Source organism: Poecilia mexicana, unplaced genomic scaffold (assembly GCF_051168715.1).
Source record: "Poecilia mexicana isolate PSO_F unplaced genomic scaffold, ASM5116871v1 scaffold_12, whole genome shotgun sequence".
Classification (NCBI taxonomy): Eukaryota; Metazoa; Chordata; class Actinopteri; order Cyprinodontiformes; family Poeciliidae; genus Poecilia; species Poecilia mexicana.
The window spans coordinates 25,591,553-25,610,545 of NW_028263381.1; the positions used below are offsets into that span (position 1 = coordinate 25,591,553).

Below are 18,993 nucleotides of genomic sequence, written 5' to 3' on the forward strand. Positions count from 1 at the left end.
TCTACACAAAACAGAATTAAAATCAAAACAAAATAATCTTTCCTGTATATTTTTCTAAAACATCTCCAAAATTATCAGATAATTATGTAGACAAACTCATAAAAAACATAATCAAACCCGATAGACATTTTTTTTACGTTTTTTTTAAAGAGTGAAAGACAGTTTTAACACTTAATCACAATTATTTTTAATATTCATCCTGACATTTATATTTTAAAATAGCTACCTGTCTCTTAATTCATAGTTTAATTTCTAAGCATTTTTGTTTACACCATTGAAGATACAAACAGGTTTTGTACATAGTCGATGCTGTTTGAATCTCTACTAAATAATACAGTTTTAAAGTTTGCATTGTAGAAAATGTTTCATTACTTGGATGAAAGTAATGCAGCTATCATCATTCAGACATCTTTCTTCTGAAGTATATAGACAGGCTCAGTTTTGGTTTGATTTGAGTTTCTCCAGGTATCTACAAAATAGTTAACACATAGATATAACTGCAGCAAATTAACAAAGTAGCATTTAACATTTTAATCTGACATATAAGAATAAATAACAGACAGAAACATAAAATATCCAGTGCTTGAGAAAAACTGAAAATTTCAATAAAACCTGACTGATGAATGAAAGTGGAAGAAGAAAAACAACATCCTGGTATTCAGTGTGAAACAAACAGAAAAACATGAAGATCCTGGAATAATTTAAGCTTCAATTTGTGAAAGACTTGGTGGAATTTCACTGTGGAGAAGATTTAAACCATGAATCTGAAAATGTGTTTGAGTGAAAGACAGACTAGAGATGAACTATCTGTTCAACAATGAGACAGTTTCTCTGAAAGGAGGAAAATCTTTAGACTCAAATCAGCAAAGAAACACTGAGGAACCAGAACTGAACCAGAACCCAAATCCAGGAATCAGAGGTTCAGTGAATGTGGTGTTGAAGGTGTAGAGGTGGATCAGTGAGTCAGAGGAGACTCTGTAGAAGGACAGAATGCCAGCAGGACAGTCCACATACACTGATACTCTGTTAGAGACGGAGGAGGAGGAGGAGAGACGAGTTTCTATGTTATTGTGACAGACAGAGTAACCATCATAATCAGAGCAGCTCAGACTCCAGGAATGATCATTATATCCAAACACACAGTCTCCACTGTTTCCTCTCCTCCTGATTCTTCTGTAACTCACTGACACATTAACTTCTCCTCTCCACTCGACCTCCCAGTAACAGCGACCAGTCAGACCAGTTCTACACAGAAGCTGAGGATCATCAAATCTGTCTGGATGATCAGGATATGACTGAAACTCCTTCACACATGTCACCTTCCTGTTGTCTTCAGACAGTTTGAGGTTTCTGTTCACTGTGTTTGTGTTGATGGTGAGTTGACAGGAATCTGATGGAGAGAACAAACACAATCCAGCTGCAGTTATTGATCATTTATTGATCTTTGATGATGATCCTGAATGAGTGATGTGACAGTTTGAAGATGGTTGAATGTGAGCTGCTTTGTTGTCATGAATCAGATGAAAAACACACTTACACTTCCTCAGACCTGGTGTCAAGAATCGGCCTCCAGCAGGCTCCACCCTGAAAGGAGGAGGGGGGTCAGACCATCAGTCTCTTTCAGCAGCAAACATGGACATTACATGTCTCTCAGACACACATTGTCCTCCACTGAGACAGGAACAGTCCAACATCTGGATTGCAAACTGCAGTGGATGTAGGAAGGACAGTTGGTGCTGCTGCAGCACAACTCATTTCTCCAAACACAGGAAAAGCTCCAACAGAGAGGAGAAAGGAAATCCCTCAGTAACAACCTGAAGAAACTCACTGAAGCCTGAAAGGACATCAGGAAACTAAGGAAACATTTCTGGAAGCTCAACCTGATTTAATAATCAGCATTAAAATCCAATCAATCTAAACTCTGATCAACACCTGGATACCTGCTCCATCCACACTCCCACACACAGATGAAGGAATGAAACACTAAACAACCTGCTGCTGAAAACCTGCTGTGGCCTCACTGGAATATCCAGAAATACAAACATTAAAAAGGAGAAGCTGCATCACATTCAACAAAGAGTTCAACAAGAACCAAACATTTGATCTCTGAGCTCAGACTCACAAACCAGGGAGAGGCTTCCATCATCACACACCTCTGACAAACACCTCCAACCTTTCAGCACTTCCTCTACCAACCAGCACCACCAGGTGGCGCTATACACACTTGTGAGTTTAGTTCAAAATCTTTATTTCTCTCTCTGAACTTTTAAACATCCATCTGACCAACATGGAGTTACTTTTCTTCTCATCTTTGCTCCTTGGGGCTGATTGGTCTGGAGCTCCATCCAACATTGTTTTAAAGTCCTTTCTGTCATCAGTAGATCATCATGGAAATCTAACTGAACTTCACTTTGATTCATTTAGTCAGAGTCCCTATTAAACTCTATTAAATCCATCCCACTCTTTCATTTTCCTTGTGAGCCGTTCTTAGTCAGGAGAATATTCCAGAAAACTGGGTAATGATCTCTGCCTCCAGATGAGGCGTCTAAATATTTAATGATCAAACTAAATATTTCTCTTCAAACTAAATGTTTCCCATCAGACTAAAGACGTTTCTCCTCTTCCTCCTCTATCAGACCTTCTCTGCTCCTGCAGCAGGTTCCTCCATACCTGAGAGCTTCCAGTCTCCAGTCTGGATCCTTCAGTCCAGCCGACAGCAGCTTCACTCCTGAGTTTCCTGGATGATTGTAGCTCAGGTCCAACTCTTTCAGATGGGAGGGGTTAAAGGTCAGAGCTGAGGCCAGAGAAGCACAGCCTTCCTCTGAGACCAAACAGCCTGATAAGCTGCAGACACACAATTCATCACATGATGAGAACATCAACAAACTGTTGCTTAACAGGTAATAATAAAAATTAGTAACACTTTATTTTGTTCAGTTGGTAACTAAAATCAAGTTTTACCACATGTAGAATGGATTATACAATCTAACTGCTTACAGGAAGGATCTGCAATAACGCTCCTTTTGTGCTCATAGGATGCAGGTTCGTTTACTTACAATGTCAGTAAACTTTCTAAAAGCTTTTCTTCATAATTCGTTTCACACAACCCAGCCATATTTATGAGTTGAGACTTAGCATGGTTAGCCACTTCATTATAATCTACGACTGAAATACCATTTGTCATGATTTGTGGTTGGTGAGTGTGAGGATGAATGCAACAAGCCCCAATTGACATAATTAGAAGATGATTTAATGGTGAAAAAATCCACAAAGTTCCAAAAACTGAAAAACTCTGGCAGCACAGGGAAACCAGGCAGCAATGGACAACAACTGACTTAACACACAATTAGGACCCGACAAGGAACAAAGAAGACAGGTGGGTTTAAATACAATGAATGATCAAGGAGCAGACAGGACTACAGAGACTCTCAGGAACAAAAACCTAGAAATAAAAACACACAGAAAACTCAGATCCTCAACCCATTTACCTCATCTCTTTTAGCAGCTAATAAACAGAAATCTGGTTTCACTAGGATTGGTCACATTTTACCTGAGAGTCTCCAGGTTGCAGTTTGGACTCTTCAATCCAGCAGAGAGAAGCTTCACTCCTGAATCCTGCAGGTTGTTGTTACTCAGGTCCAGTTCTCTGAGACTGGAGGACTGGGAGCTGAGAACTGAGGACAGAGCTTCACAGCTTCTCTCTGAGAGGTTACAGCCACTCAGTCTGAGGAGACAGGGAGGAAAATCTATTATCAAAAATTTATCTCAATGAATGTTTTAATATCCAGTCAACAATGTTCTTGGACATATTGAAGGGACTGTCTTTCACAAACAAAAAGCTGTCACAAAAAAGACACATCTTTGTTGTTTTTTGTTGTGAACTGCTTCAGTTGGGCTTCCAGCTTTGAAAGACTGAAATACAGGCAATAAGGAGGCTATGAAGAGAAATACTAAATTCCACAATTAACTAAATTAATCCTGTTTCAGTTATAGCAGAAAAATGGGTTTTGCTGCTTCAATATGTAATAACATGGTGAATCACCAAAGGACATTTGGTCTCTTTTCTATTTGTGGACTGTTATTGGGTAACATCAGGGAGACAATGCATCAATAAATAAACTGAAAAACAACTGGTATAATATTTACCTGATCATTACCAGATTTCTATCTAAAATACCTGCAGTAACAATGTGTGTCCTTACAGAGCTTTGTTGGAGGCTTTAACCACTGGCAGCAGCCTCAGAAGAGCCTCCTCTGAAGCAGAGTATTTCTTCAGGTCAAACACATCCAGATCTTTTCCTGATGACATTAAGATGAAACCCAGAGCTGACCACTGAGCAGGAGACAGTTTATCTGTGGAGAGACTTCCTGACCTCAGAGACTGTTGGATCTCCTCCACTAGAGAACGATCATTCAGTTCATTCAGACAGTGGAACAGATTGATGCTTTTCTCTGCAGACACATTCTCACTGATCTTCTCCTTGATGTACTGAACTGTTTCCTGATTGGTCTGTGATCTACTTCCTGTCTGTGTCAGCAGACCTTGTAGGAGTCTCTGATTGGTCTGCAGTGAAAGTCCCAGGAGGAAACGGAGGAACAAGTCCAGGTGTCCATTTGGACTCTGTAAGGCCTGGTCAACAGCTCTCTGATGGACAGACTTTAGTTTAGGTTTATTAGATGATGAAGATTTCTTAGATGTTTGTGTTTCTTCCATCAGGTTGACTCCAGAGTTGATGAAGGTCAGATGAACATGAAGAGCAGCCAGAAACTCCTGAACACTCAGATGGACGAAGCAGAACACCTTGTCCTGGTACAGCCCTCTCTCCTCTCTAAAGATCTGTGTGAACACTCCTGAGTACACTGAGGCTGCTCTGATATCGATGCCACACTCTGTCAGGTCTGATCCATAGAAGATCAGGTTTCCTTTCTGCAGCTGATCAATAGCCAGTTTTCCCAGAGACTCGATCATCTTCCTGCTCTCTGGACTCCAGTGTGGATCTGTTTCAGCTCCTCCATCATACTTGACCTTCTTCACTTTGGTCTGAACCACCAGGAAGTGGATGTACATCTCAGTCAGGGTTCTGGGCAGCTTTCCTCTCCTGGTCTCCAACACATCCTCCAGAACTGTAGCAGTGATCCAGCAGAAGACTGGGATGTGGCACATGATGTGGAGGCTTCGTGACGTCTTCATGTGGGAGATGATCCTGCTGGCCTGCTGCTCATCTCTGAATCTCTTCCTGAAGTACTCCTCCTTCTGGGGGTCATTGAACCCTCTGACCTCTGTCACCATGCCAACACACTGAGGAGGGATCTGATTGGCTGCTGCAGGTCGTGTGGTTATCCAGAGGAGAGCAGAGGGAAGCAGTTTCCCCCTGATGAGGTTTGTCAGCAGAACATCCACTGAGCTGGACTCTGTAGCATCAGTCAGGATCTCCTTGTTGTGGAAGTCCAGAGGAAGTCGACTCTCATCCAGGCCATCAAAGATGAACAGAACCTGGAAGTGTTCAAAGCTGCAGATTCCTTTGGTTTCAGTAAAGAAGTGATGAACAAGTTCCACCAAGCTGAACTTTTTCTCTCTCAGCACATTCAGCTCTCTGAAGGTGAATGGAAATATGAAGTGGATGTTCTGATGGGCTTTGTCTTCAGCCCAGTCCAGAGTGAACTTCTGTGTTAAGACTGTTTTCCCAATGCCAGCCACTCCCTTTGTCATCACTGTTCTGATTGGTTGATCTCTTCCAGGTGGGACTTTAAAGATGTCTTCTTGTCTGACTGTTGTTTCTGGTCTGTGTGGTTTCCTGGATGCTGTTTCAATCTGTCTGACCTCATGTTCATCATTGACCTCTCCAGTCCCTCCCTCTGTGATGGAGAGCTCTGTGTAGATCTGGTTCAGAAGGGTTGGACTTCCTGCTTTAGCAATCCCCTCAAACACAGACTGGAACTTCTTCTTCAGACCTGATTTAAGTTGATGTTGACAAACTGCAGCAAGATGATCTAAAATAACAGAAAACATAAAATCAGGAATAAAATAAAAATCATCTTCTGAAGATGATTTAAATAAATGTGGTTCCGTCTCTTCAGACATCAGTAAATGTGTCATTTATCCATCAGGTCAAATCTTTGTAGAAATCCTCTTACTGCTCTGCAGACGGTCAGCCAGCTCCTCCTGCTTCATCCTCCTCAGGAAGTTCAGTGTGATCTTCATCACTGCCTCTCTGCTGATCCTCCTCTGCTCTTCATCCTCACCTCTCAACACCTCATCATCCTCTCTCTGAGTCTCTGAGCATTCTGGGTAATCTGGACTCAGAACCTTGTGTATCTTCTTCAGCTCGTTCTTCACAAAAGTGACAATGTTTTCCTCCAGCAGCTGGAACAGAATAATAGATGAAGGAAACATCAGACTGAAATCATGGAGCCAAACACCAGATGGATGTTGGACAGACTGACAGTCCTCTGGTCTACAAAGTGCAGCATGGAGACGACTGTGAACAGAACCATGGAAAAGTAGTTGTTGTTCATGTACAGACCATAAATATGGAGTCCAGCTGTGTTTGATGCTGCTGGGCAGACGGACCACTGGGAACCTCTGAGCTCTGCTGGTCCACTCTGTGGAGGAACCAGGAACAATCAGGAAGGCAGGAAATATTCATCCAGCAATATTTACTAATAAAATAACTAAGAGTGTCACATTAAAGCAGAAAACAGAGCATCACATGAACACAATACAAAGAAGTTAGAAAGAGGAAGATGAACTACAAGGATGAAGACCAGAGAAGAGAACAGAGCAGCTGATTTCTGTAGATAATGGATCAAATATCTCTTTGTAGATCTCTAAATTGTCCCTAAGTGTGAGTGTGTGTGTGCATCGTTGTGTGTCCTGTCTGTCTCTGTGTTGCTCTGCGACACAGAGACCCTGGACTGATGGACAGGACACAGGGTGACCCTGTGGCCCTGGACACAGGGTGACCCCGCCTCTCGCCTGGAACGTTAGCTGGATAGGCACCAGCAACCCTCCTGACCCCACTAGGGACAAGGGTGTACAGAAAATGGATGGATATCTCTTTGCAAATATAACTGGAAACATTTGAGTTCTTACTGGTTTATGTTTCACAGCTACAACAATTAGAAAAAGCTCCTCTCTGATGGTGGAGATCCAGGAGATTTAAAGTCAATGAGATCTTCCTTTGAGACGTTGCTCTTAAAGGACACAGTTGGGTTCTGGTTTTGGTTCCACTCTCTGATGGATCCTGATATAAAAATTCTTATTAAAAACTTTCTGTGGAGTTTTGTCTTGATGATTTTTGTGTGATTGTAAAATAAAAAGCTGTGAGACTCAACAGAACCAGTCAGAAATTTCAGTACATTTATGACAGAATTCTAGCAGTAAAATACTGTTATTGTAAAGTAGTAGAATACTATTATTTGACGTCTTTTTCTGTTGTTAGAATTAGGAATGAGGACTGCCAGTGAACTGCTGTACAATAATGGTGCTTTCTAGCACCCGTGCTTTTTATTCAGTATTTGCAACATTCACAAACGGTATTCATTTTCCAATTCTAAAGCATCAAAGAGTGACTAAAATCACTCTGAAGAATGTAAATTGTGGTTTTGCATTGTTGAGAGTGAATTTAGACCAGAGTTTGTGCTGTTATGCCATTAGTCATTGATTTTATTTTAGATGACTAGATCTCTTGGTAGTCATGTAGTAGGGATTTACGGTGAAAAGTCCATCATTTATTTGTGATATTTAGCTATATTCAAACTATACTGCTCAAAAAAATAAAGGGAACATTTCACTTTAATTTTGTGTGTGGCTCCAAATCCAGGCCTCCATTGGTTAATAAATTTGATTTCCATTGATGATTTTTGTGTGATTTTGTTGTCAGCACATTCAACTTTGTACAGAACAAAGTATTCAATGAGAATATTTCATTCATTCAGATCTAGGATGTGTTATTTGAGTGTTCCATTTATTTTTTTGAGCAGTGTATTTAATGCCTAATACAAAAGCAGCTCAGGACCACATTTTTTTCGCTTTCATCTATCCATAGCTGTGAATTCTGTTGGGATCTGGGGTTTTGGTTTTCTTTGTGGATTTTTATCTTTAGGTTTTCTGATAAACAGCCTTTATTTTAAATATTGATTCCCTCATTTTAACATGAGTGTAGCATCATAAGGCTACATTATGATCCAGCTTGATAGGTAAATGTAATTGTATATGTAAACATTAAGATAAATATTAATGAATATTCATTAGTGTGTCCTTATTAATTTAACAGTGAGTGCACATGGGGAACTATATGGTTTGTATTTGTTCTCAGACCTGTAACCAGTACAGTGTTTAATCTTTCAATGTCTTTCAGAACTTTTCAAATGTTTATCATCTTTCTAACCGGCACCTTCGGTCAAACTGTTGCTCTGCAGTTTGACCGAAAGCTGACTCTTGAGGACTGCAGCAAAACTGTCAAGAAGTGGCTTCATTATGCGCCAGAATGAGAGGAAGACATCACAAGGAATCAAAGTGACGCCAACCAGAGTCAAACTGGGGTTACCACAACTTGTACTGTTTCCCTACTTCATACAGTACAAAGCTTAACTTCATGGACTCTGTTCTTCTGTGGACAACAGACTGTTGCTTTGACAGTCAAAAAGGAATCAAATATGTTTAAAGATCTGTCCCTCTTTTCTTAAATAAAATGTTATATCAAACCCATGTTGTCATTTTTAACCTTTTGTACACAGTTTACCCATCATCTGCCAATAATACAGTGTTTAACACCAGTGAAGAAACTTTTAGTGGCATGTTATGATGTAGACCTATCAGACCTAAAATGTACATACAGTTGTGGTCAAAAGTTTACATACACTTGTAAAAAACATAATGTTATGGCTGTCTTGAGTTTCCAATAAGTTCTACAACTCTTATTTTTCTGTGATAGAGTGATCGGAACACATACATGTTTGTCACAAAAAACAGTCATAAAATTTGGTTCTTTCATAAATTTATTATGGGTCTGCTGAAAATGTCACCAAATCTGCTGGGTCAAAAATATACATACAGCAACAAAATTTGTCAATTTTGGTGATGTAGCGAGTTGTGTCAATCAAATTAGCTTCATGTCATGGCCTCTTCACTTCTTGTAAGTGATTCTGATTGACTACAGCTGTTGACTTCTCATGAGCCCATTTAAATAGGGCTCATTTGACCCAGTGATTAGACTCAGCTACAAAAGCTACAATGGGAAAGTCAAAGGAACTCAGTGTGGATCTGAAAAAGCGAATTATTGACTTGAACAAGTCAGGGAAGTCACTTGGAGCCATTTCAAAGCAGCTACAGGTCCCAAGAGCAACTGTGCAGACAATTATACGCAAGTATAAAGTGCATGGAACAGTTGTGTCACTGCCACGATCAGGAAGAAAACGCAAGCTATCACATGCTGCCGAGAGGAGATTGGTCAGGATGGTCAAGAGTCGACCAAGAATCACCAAGAAGCAGGTCTGCAAGGATTTGGAAGCTGATGGAACACAGGTGTCAGTCTCCACAGTCAAGCGTGTTTTACATCGCCATGGACTGAGAGGCTGCCGTGCAAGAAAGAAGCCCTTGCTCCAGAAAAGGCACCTTAAGACTCGGCTGAAGTTTGCTGCTGATCACATGGACAAAGATAAAACCTTCTGGAGGAAAGTTCTCTGGTCAGACGAAACAAAAATTGAGCTGTTTGGCCACAACACCCAGCAATATGTTTGGAGGAGAAAAGGTGAGGCCTTTAATCCCAGGAACACCATGCCTACTGTCAAGCATGGTGGTGGTAGTATTATGCTCTGGGGATGTTTTGCTGCCAGTGGAACTGGTTCTTTGCAGAAAGTAAATGGGATAATGAAGAAGGAGGATTACCTCCAAATTCTGCAGGAAAACTTAAAACCATCAGCCCGAAGGTTGGGTCTTGGGCGCAGTTGGGTGTTCCAACAAGACAATGACCCAAAACACACATCAAAAGTGGTAAAGGAATGGCTAAACCAGGCTAGAATTAAGGTTTTAGAATGGCCTTCCCAAAGTCCTGACTTAAACCCCATTGAGAACATGTGGACAGTGCTAAAGAAACAGGTTCATGCAAGAAAACCATCACATTTAGCTGAACTGCACCAATTCTGTCAAGAAGAGTGGTCAAACATTCGACCTGAAGCTTGCCAGGACCTTGTGGATGGCTACCAAAAGCGCCTAGTTGCCGTGAAAATGGCCAAGGGACATGTAACCAAATACTAATGTTGCTGTATCTATATTTTTGACCCAGCAGATTTGGTGACATTTTCAGCAGACCCATAATAAATTTATGAAAGAACCAAATTTTATGACTGTTTTTTGTGACAAACATGTATGTGTTCCGATCACTCTATCACAGAAAAATAAGAGTTGTAGAACTTATTGAAAACTCAAGACAGCCATAACATTATGTTTTTTACAAGTGTATGTAAACTTTTGACCACAACTGTAAATCCCTAGCTTTCATTCAATATAAAATCAACACAAATCTGCATGTAGATCCACATTCAGATGACGGTTGAATCAATGTTCATTCCTAACTGATTCAATGTAATATCAAAATAAATATGCATGTAAACTGACATACAGATGATGGTTGAATCAACATTGATATGTCAGTTCTGGATGAAACCCTAACGTTGATTCAACATACAAGTCACCAACCACTTTCAACGTTGATTCAATGTTGTTTCAATCATTTTGTGCTATCTGGGTTCTCATTTCCAGAACCTCAGACTTCCGTTTGATTAGCCTGCCTAAAATATCCAAACATGATTTCTTGCAATCAAGAAGTTTTCCAATACAACAATCAAGCTGCTCAAGAAAAATATAGTGAAGCATTCAGACCAGAGCGTTTCTGAACACATTGTCATTATTTTGTTCAGTTCTGCAAACTTGTTGGAAACTCCACTGAAAATTTTGATATTTTTAAGAGCTGCAGAATACACTATAAACTCCTCCAAGGGAACAACACCAAGTCACTGATTAAGGTAGAGCTTCCCAAACTGTGGGGCGTGCCCCCTATTGGGGCACCGTGTCATTGCAGGGGCGCGGGAAGCCGTCTGGATGAAAGAAAAAACAAAACATGAACACTGTATGCGCTGGGTTTTTACCTTAGAATGGCCAACTCTCTGTTATTCCTATGTCAATTTGATACAGTAGAGGCTTCCACACTTCCCATATCTGTGTCCTCTGTCACTTTCATCAGCAGTTAAAACTGTTTAATCCGTTGTTAACATGTTGTAACCTGTTTTTCCGAGCCGCCTTTAAACGCAACATGAGCGCTACGACGCTCGCGCTGGGTTTCCACCTGTGAAGGAGACCTGCTGCTGCTGGGCGGAGCTGCAGGTGTGTTATGTGCTTCGGGCACATTATGATTTTTGTCTATTTTTTTTTTTGTTTTCTTATAGACCTTGGTTAAATGACCTTTTGTAAATATATTTTGGAGTTTGGATAATTTCTTTTTGGTCATTTAATTACGTTAATTTGTGGTGCTGTTGGTCCGCCTATAAATAGACTGGCTTTCGGCATGTAGGGAGCCTCCCCTCCATTCCTGCCTGGGCTCCGCCTTTCCGCTCGCTCCACCACCTCCAGGCGCGGTGTGCACTGAACCAGCCGCTGTGGGCCGCAGCTGAGGTTTCCTGCCTGCCATGCGGCATCTTTGTTAACCTTTGTTTGTTTGTTTGTTTTTCTGTTGTGAGTTTGGCCTGGTGGGACCGGTTGTCCTGTTTTCGATCTTTCTTTTGCATTAGGTTCTTTTTGTTTTAGTCCGATACTAGTAGGGGCTTCGACGGCCCTGTATAGGGTTGGCCCCCTGCTGTACCATTTTGTTCTGTTTGACCAGCTCACCAGGTCCAATTTTCTGTTAATACTTTTGGGGTTTTGTTTTCTTTATTTTTCTTTGGGACACGGGATCTGAGGGTTTGAATGCTATTTTCTTCACAGAAAATCAGAAGAACCTGAATTAAGAAAAACAAAGTGAAGAGAATTTATGAATAAAATATTTTGTTGAACCTTCATCTTTTGTCTCATGTCCTCAAGTATGTTGTGCCCTTGGTGGACGTAACAAGGTGTGTTAGAATCACGGCAGCAAACCAGCAAAATGCAAAGAACTTTTCACAGTTTTTCCCTTCAAACTAACCGACTGAGTTGAGTAAAGCTGTTGGATGCAGGTAATGTTAGCTAAAAGCTGACTAGCTAATATCAATACAGAACCTTAAGCTTGTTAACAAGTAACTTGTAGGCTGCTGGTGTTGTCTATGTTCAGCTACAATTCATTTTGCCCCCAAAAAAGTTGTTTCCCCCCCCTGTAGGTCTGGAGCCGGGGCTGAGTATAACAGGGAGTCTCTAAGAATCCACCCCCGCCCTCCCCACACAACGTTCAACCAGAGGGCTATATGTAAGCTATAGGGGGACCAGAAATAGTTTGGGAACCACTGGGTTAAGGCAAGTGTGAGCTCACGTTAAAAACATGTTGGAATAAAATATCTTAGACTGACTGTGATCCACACAAAGCTGGGTTCTGGTTCTGGTTTGAGTCTCTGACGGATCCTAAAAAAAAATTGAACTAAATATATATACCGTATACCATATTTTGCGGACTATAGAGCACACCTCACTACAAGCCGCACTCAGAGTTTTTTTTTTTAACTGGAAAGGGACATATATAAGCCTCACCGTCACTGCGTCCTTAATAAATCTGTCGGCTTTATTAAGAGCAGCCCTTCTCCAATGCTGAACTATGGATTTGTTCACGCTGAGCTTATGTGCAGCGGCTATCGATCTGTACTGCCAGATCGGTAGTCCTCAATTTAAAAGCGGCATCATATGAACTTCTTCATGTGTTTTCCATGATGAGGGGATATGAGTTTGAATATATTTCAGTTGTGCCTGCTGCTAGCAGTACTTGTTCTGATTTGATTTCCAATTTTGACTTCCTATGATTCACTTCCTGCTAAAGAGCCCCGTGGCAGTGGAAAAAAAAAAAAAAAAAGCACCTTCACATAAGTCGCATGGTTCAAAGCATGGGAAAAAGGTAGCAGATTATAGTCCAAAAAATATGGTAATAACAATATATTCCATCTGGTAAAAATTGTTTGATGCAAAAAAGGATAAAACATAGTTAAATGTTAGTGGACCAAAAGCAGTGTCAACACAGGTGAATGACTGTAGTGTGGAGCACTTTGGGGTCCTCAGGCCTCTTGATAAGGTACTATACTAGTACAAAGCCAGCCAGCCAAGACAACATAATGATAATGTAAATATGTCCTTTTTTTGTTTGTTTTTCCTCTTTGTTTTGTTTTTTACATATTATATTTTAGAGGTTATAGCAGAAAAATTTGTTGATTCTTGCTGCAAGGCAACTGCTCTACCAACTGCGCCATATGAATCAATCAAATTTTATCTGTATAACACTTTTCATTTTATAGTGCTTTACATCATAAAAACAAAAATATAAAGTCACAGAACACACAGTCAACAACTGAAAGCGTTGCATTTTGTCAAGTGGCATTGACATTGCTGATTATGTTTCAAAAGCAAGTGTAAACAGCTGGATTTTTCATTCCAGGTTTAAAGGCACTCAGTGTTTCAGCTGTTTTGCAGTTTTTTGGGGGAGTTTATTCCAGATTTCTGGTGCATAGAAGCTGAATGCTGCTTCTCCTTGTTTTGTCTTGGTTCTTGGGTTGTGGAACAGAACCAGAACCAAAAGACCTGAGGGGTCTGAAAGGTTGCTATAACAACAGCAGATCTTTAATGTATTGTGGTGCTCTATCTTCCTGATTTTAGTCAGAACGCGAGCAGCAGCATCTGGATCAGCTGCAGCTGGAGGATTGATTTATTAGTCAGACCTGTGAAGACGCTGTTACAGTAATCAATGTGGCTAAAGATAAACACATGGATGAGTTTCTCTAGATCCTGCTGAGACATCAGTCCTCTAATCCTGGAGATGTTCTTCAGGTGATAGAAGGCCGACTTTGTAACTGTCTCTATGTGGCTCTGAAGGTTCAGGTCAGAGGTCATCACTACTCCCAGGTTTCGGGCTGATTGCTGATTTTAGTTGTAATAACTGAAGCTGTGCATTCACTCTAGATCTATAACTCCAGATCTATAACTCCAGATCTATAACTCCAGATCTATAACTCCAGATCGCTCCTCTTTCGGTCCAAAGATAATAACTTCAGTAGGGCTGTTGTAAACGAATATTTTAGTAATCGAGTAATCTATCGATTATTCTTACGATTAATCGAGTAATCGGATAAAAAATAATTATAAAATGAAATATTGGTAAATCTGGCATAATACCGGTGTTACTATCAGATATCAATATCAGTCCAATTTTTCATATTTGAGCATCCCTAACAGTTGCTTTTTGTAGTTTAGAAAACTAACCTGTAACAATAATAGCTCACTTTCTAAGTTAACCAGAAGAAAAGTTATAGAAAAATCTGAAATTATATTGAATTTAATAACAAAGAGGCAGGCTCACAAATATGCTTATAAAAATGTCTACAATCCAGCTTTTAGTTTATATATTCATCTTCAGTGAGTTTAATAGATTAATTAAACTCACCTTGCCACCTAACCTGTCACGCTTTGGGTTTGAAAATACGGGAAATGCCGCCTGGAGTGGGAGGAGAGGGCGAATGAACGAACATGGGGTGGAGGGGAGGAAATAGACCAGCGGACTGACGAACCGTTAGACCGGGGGACGAACACGGGGGGAAGCAATACGGGACATTTACGACACCTTCACTGGTCACACTCAGAAACTCATCTACCAGCCATGTACGATGCGCTCCGCCACCCGTTTCTTCAGACCGGGATATGAAATTTATTGTGCGGTTCGTCGGTAAAGCTACATTTACACGGTAAGCATCAGCTACTCAGCCGCCCGCCCTGTTCAGGCTATCCGCTCACCTCAGCGCTCTTCCCGCCGTTCGCTTTCAACCAGCAGCTCCGGAGGAGAAATGCTGCCGTACTCCAGGCATTCCCCAGTCATTTTAAGGATGCTTATTGGTTCCCCAAAAACGATAAAAAGTCGGGCATTATCATCAATCAATAAAATCCCCACGGGCCAATCTTGAAGATTGGACTTTATGCCGCTGAGACTTAGCTTTTGTCAACAACTCGGAGGCGGAAGTGAGAGCTCCGCGCAACGCAAATGAAGTCCCGGCCGGAACACGGTGCGCTAACTAATAAAACATAAATTAACGAAGCTTCGAGGCAGGTAAATTTTCCTCGGGGAATTTTAGTAATCGAGGTACTCGAATCATTCGAGGAATCGTTTCAGCCCTAAACTTCAGTTTTGTTTCTGTTCAGCTGGAGAAAGTTTTGGCTCATCCACACATTTATCTGTTCTAAGCATCTGTTCAGTGATTGGATGGGGTCAAAGGTCACCTGGTGACATCGTGATGTAGAGCTGTGTATCATCCGCATAGTGATGGTAGCTGATCTTATTTCCTGTTATAACCTGAGCCAGTGGGAGCATATAAATATTGAATAGGAGGGATCCGAGGATTGAACCTTGGGGTACCCTACATGTGACCTTTGACCTCTCTATGAGAAGTTTCCGACTGAAACAAGGAAATGGATCTCAGGGAAACATCAGATCAGATTTTGAGACCCCTGTTAACTAGATCAGTGTTTCCCAACCCTGGTCCTCCAGGCACACTAACCTGCATGTTTTTCATTGTTTTTGATTTTAGAGGTTATAGCTGAAAGGTTAGTTGATTCTGGTTAAATATATTATTTTCAGTTATTCATCACCAGTAATTGTTAACTCAGTAATGGTCTGAGACCAGGCTTTGAGACTTCAGTTAAATATATGGACATGTAGAAATTCTGGGTAGAGATTGTAGACCTACACGCTCCTGTTTCATACTTTAAAGTTCTTTCATTAAATGCTACGGTACCAATGATCCAACTGGACTTTGTCATTGATGTAATACACATGAAAAGAAACTAACCTGACTGCCTGAATTTTACTCTCATGTTCCCATGACAACAGAACCCAACAGAACTTGGTATCGTCACATGGCCACAATGACGGATATAAACAGATCAGTTACAGCAGTTAGAAACAGCTCACCTCCATGATGGTGGAGGTCCAGGAGATTTAAAGTTAATGATGGCATCCTTTGACCTGTCACTCTTAAAGGACACACAGCTGGGTTCTAGTTCTGGTTTGAGTCTTTGATAAATCCTGGAAAAAAAAAACTCTTATCAAAAAACTTTTTAATGGAATCTTGCTTAAAAGATACTTATTGTAAAATAAAGAGTTGTGAGACACAAAAGAACCAGACAGATCAAGATGATGTAAATCAGTCTTTCTCAAGCTGCAGTCCCCGGACCACTTGTGGTTCAGCGGCACGCCCTAGTGGTCTGCATGTACTGCATGTAAAGAAGGCACTGCATGCCATGACATGAGCTCAAAGTGCGACACATACAGTTGGCTTACCAAGGGATTGTGTTTAAAAATAACAATGTTTTTTAGTTATCATGAAATTAATTCATTCATAGAAACTTTTATCTTTCAGCATTAATCTGTCTGAAAACTAAACTAATGTCACATTTAGAGAACGATCCAAATATCAACCTAGAAACAATATCCACTTCTGCCTTTTTGTTTGTGTGTTGATATTAATATTGGATGAAATAACTGAGACCATTTCATTTAGGAAAAATAATTATGCAAAGAAGGATAAAACACATTTAAATGTTTGTGGTTCAAACATTTAAATGTGTACATACCATGTAAATGTCAACATAACATTCAATGTAAACATGTTTTTATAAACATTTTTCTTTTTTCTTTACAAATCATATTTTAGAGGACGTAAGAAAAGTGAGTTGATTCTGGTTAAATATTTTGTTTTCAGTTATTCATAGGCAATAATTATTTGCATAACTGGCACTTAGGGATAATTTAGAGAGACCAATTAACCCGACAGTCATGTTTTTGGACTATGGGAGGAAACTGGAGCACCCAGAGAAAACCCACCATGCACAGGGAGAACATGGAGACTCCATGCAGAAAGACCCCGGGGCCAGGAATCGAACCCAGAACCTTCTTACTGCAAGGCAACTGCTCTACCAACTGCGCCATATGAATCAATCAAATTTTATCTGTATAACACTTTTCATTTTATAGTGCTTTACATCTTAAAAACAAAAATATAAAGTCACAGAACACACAGTGAACAACTGAAAGCGTTGCATATTGTCAAGTGGCATTGTCATTGCTGATTATGTTTCAAAAGCAAGTGTAAACAGCTGGATTTTTCAGTGATTGGATGGGGTCAAAGGTCACCTGGTGACATCGTGATGTAGAGCTGTGTATCATCCGCATAGTGATGGTAGCTGATCTTATTTCCTGTTATAACACGGCGGGCAGCAGAGAAGCCGTACATCTACCCCAACTGGAAGAGCAGCACCAGCCCCTAGTCTTACAGAAGCATCAGGTGACGTCTACCCTGAGGAGGATCAACACTCACAAAGCTCCAGGACCGGACAAGGTGTCAGGCCAGACGCTGAAAACCTGCGCCGACCAGCTGGCAGGAGTGTTTCTGGACATTTTCAATCTGTCCCTACAGCTCGCCATGGTTCCTGAGTGCCTCAAGTCTTCCATCATCATCCCTGTACCGAAGAAGAGGTCCATCACCAGCCTGAACGATTACCGGCCCGTCGCTCTGACCCCGGTGATCATGAAGTGCTTTGAGAGGATTCTTCTGAGGTACATCAGAGACTTCATCCCCACAAACCTGGACAGCCTTCAGTTCGCCTACAGAGCGAACCGGTCAACAGAGGATGCTGTCTCCATCACTCTGCACACAGCCCTGACCCATCTGCAGCATCCCAACACCTACGTCAGGATGCTATTTGTAGACTTCAGCTCAGCATTTAACACCGTCATTCCAGACAAGCTGGTGCTGAAGCTACTTGAGGTGGGGCTGCCCGCTTCACTGTGTCACTGGATCAGAGACTTCCTCACCAACAGGTGAAAATAAGTGGCTCAACATCGTCCCCACTGGTCCTTAACACAGGCACGCCGCAGGGCTGTGTGCTCAGCCCAGCTCTCTTCACCCTGTTTACACACGACTGCGTGGCCATCCACCCCACCAACACAGTCGTGAAGTACGCGGACGACACAACAGTAGTGGGTCTCATTTCAGACAACAACGAGACCCACTACAGAGATGAGATTCTGCAGCTCACTCAGTGGTGTTCAGCCAACAACTTGGTGCTGAACACAGGGAAGACCAAGGAGGTCATTGTGGATTACAGAAGGTCCAGGAGGACGGCTCACACTCCCCTTCTCATAGATGGAGAAGTGGTGGAACGTGTGGACAACATCAAGTTCCTGGGCCTCCACATCACGTCTGACTTCTCCTGGAACATAAACACCTCCCACCTGGTGAAGAAAGCACAACAAAGGCTCTTCTTCCTCAGGAAACTGAGACGGGCTGGACTTTCCTCACGGCTGCTCGTGAACTTTTACAGGGCGATGATCGAGAGCATCCTCTGCCTCAACATGACTGTGTGGTATGGTAGCTGCACAGCATTGGAGAGGAAACAACTGACACGGGTGGTGAGAACAGCACAAGGCATTGTGGGATGCCCCCTCCCAGACCTGGACTCTATTCACACAGACCGGGTCAAGAAGAGAGCTGGATCCATAGCGATGGATTCCAGCCACCCGGGTCACAGACTGTTCGTGCCGCTGCCATCGGGCAAGCGGTACAGGAATATACGGACTACAACAAATAGACTGAGAAACAGTTTCTTCCCCACAGCCGTCAGAGCCATTACTCCCTGCCGTCCCCCCCTCCAACATATATCATAACCTCGCATTCACACATATATATTCCCCTCCACCACACAGCCATATTGTTCTGCACTTTGCACTGTTACATTATCTGTACTTTGCCATAATTGGACCTGCTGCTACTTCTCTGGTA

The 18,993-nt window shown here is 41.5% G+C and overlaps 1 protein-coding gene across 2 annotated transcripts in view; it reads right to left on the minus strand.

Annotated features, from left to right (window-relative positions):
* The window catches only part of LOC106911046 (uncharacterized), a 307,017-nt gene that overhangs the window by 286,038 nt on the left and 1,986 nt on the right, over positions 1-18,993 (minus strand). Inside the window, exons 4-9 of one of the 2 annotated variants that reach the window (XM_088011167.1) lie at positions 16,125-16,238; positions 6,525-6,603; positions 6,136-6,364; positions 4,203-5,991; positions 3,551-3,724; positions 2,671-2,844 (exon numbers count right to left, since the gene is read on the minus strand). In XM_088011167.1, coding sequence (XP_087867293.1) covers positions 2,671-2,844; positions 3,551-3,724; positions 4,203-5,991; positions 6,136-6,364; positions 6,525-6,603; positions 16,125-16,238 — 2,559 coding nt within the window. The remainder of the gene's footprint in view (positions 1-2,670; positions 2,845-3,550; positions 3,725-4,202; positions 5,992-6,135; positions 6,365-6,524; positions 6,604-16,124; positions 16,239-18,993) is intronic. The other variant, XM_088011168.1, reaches the window with a different exon arrangement.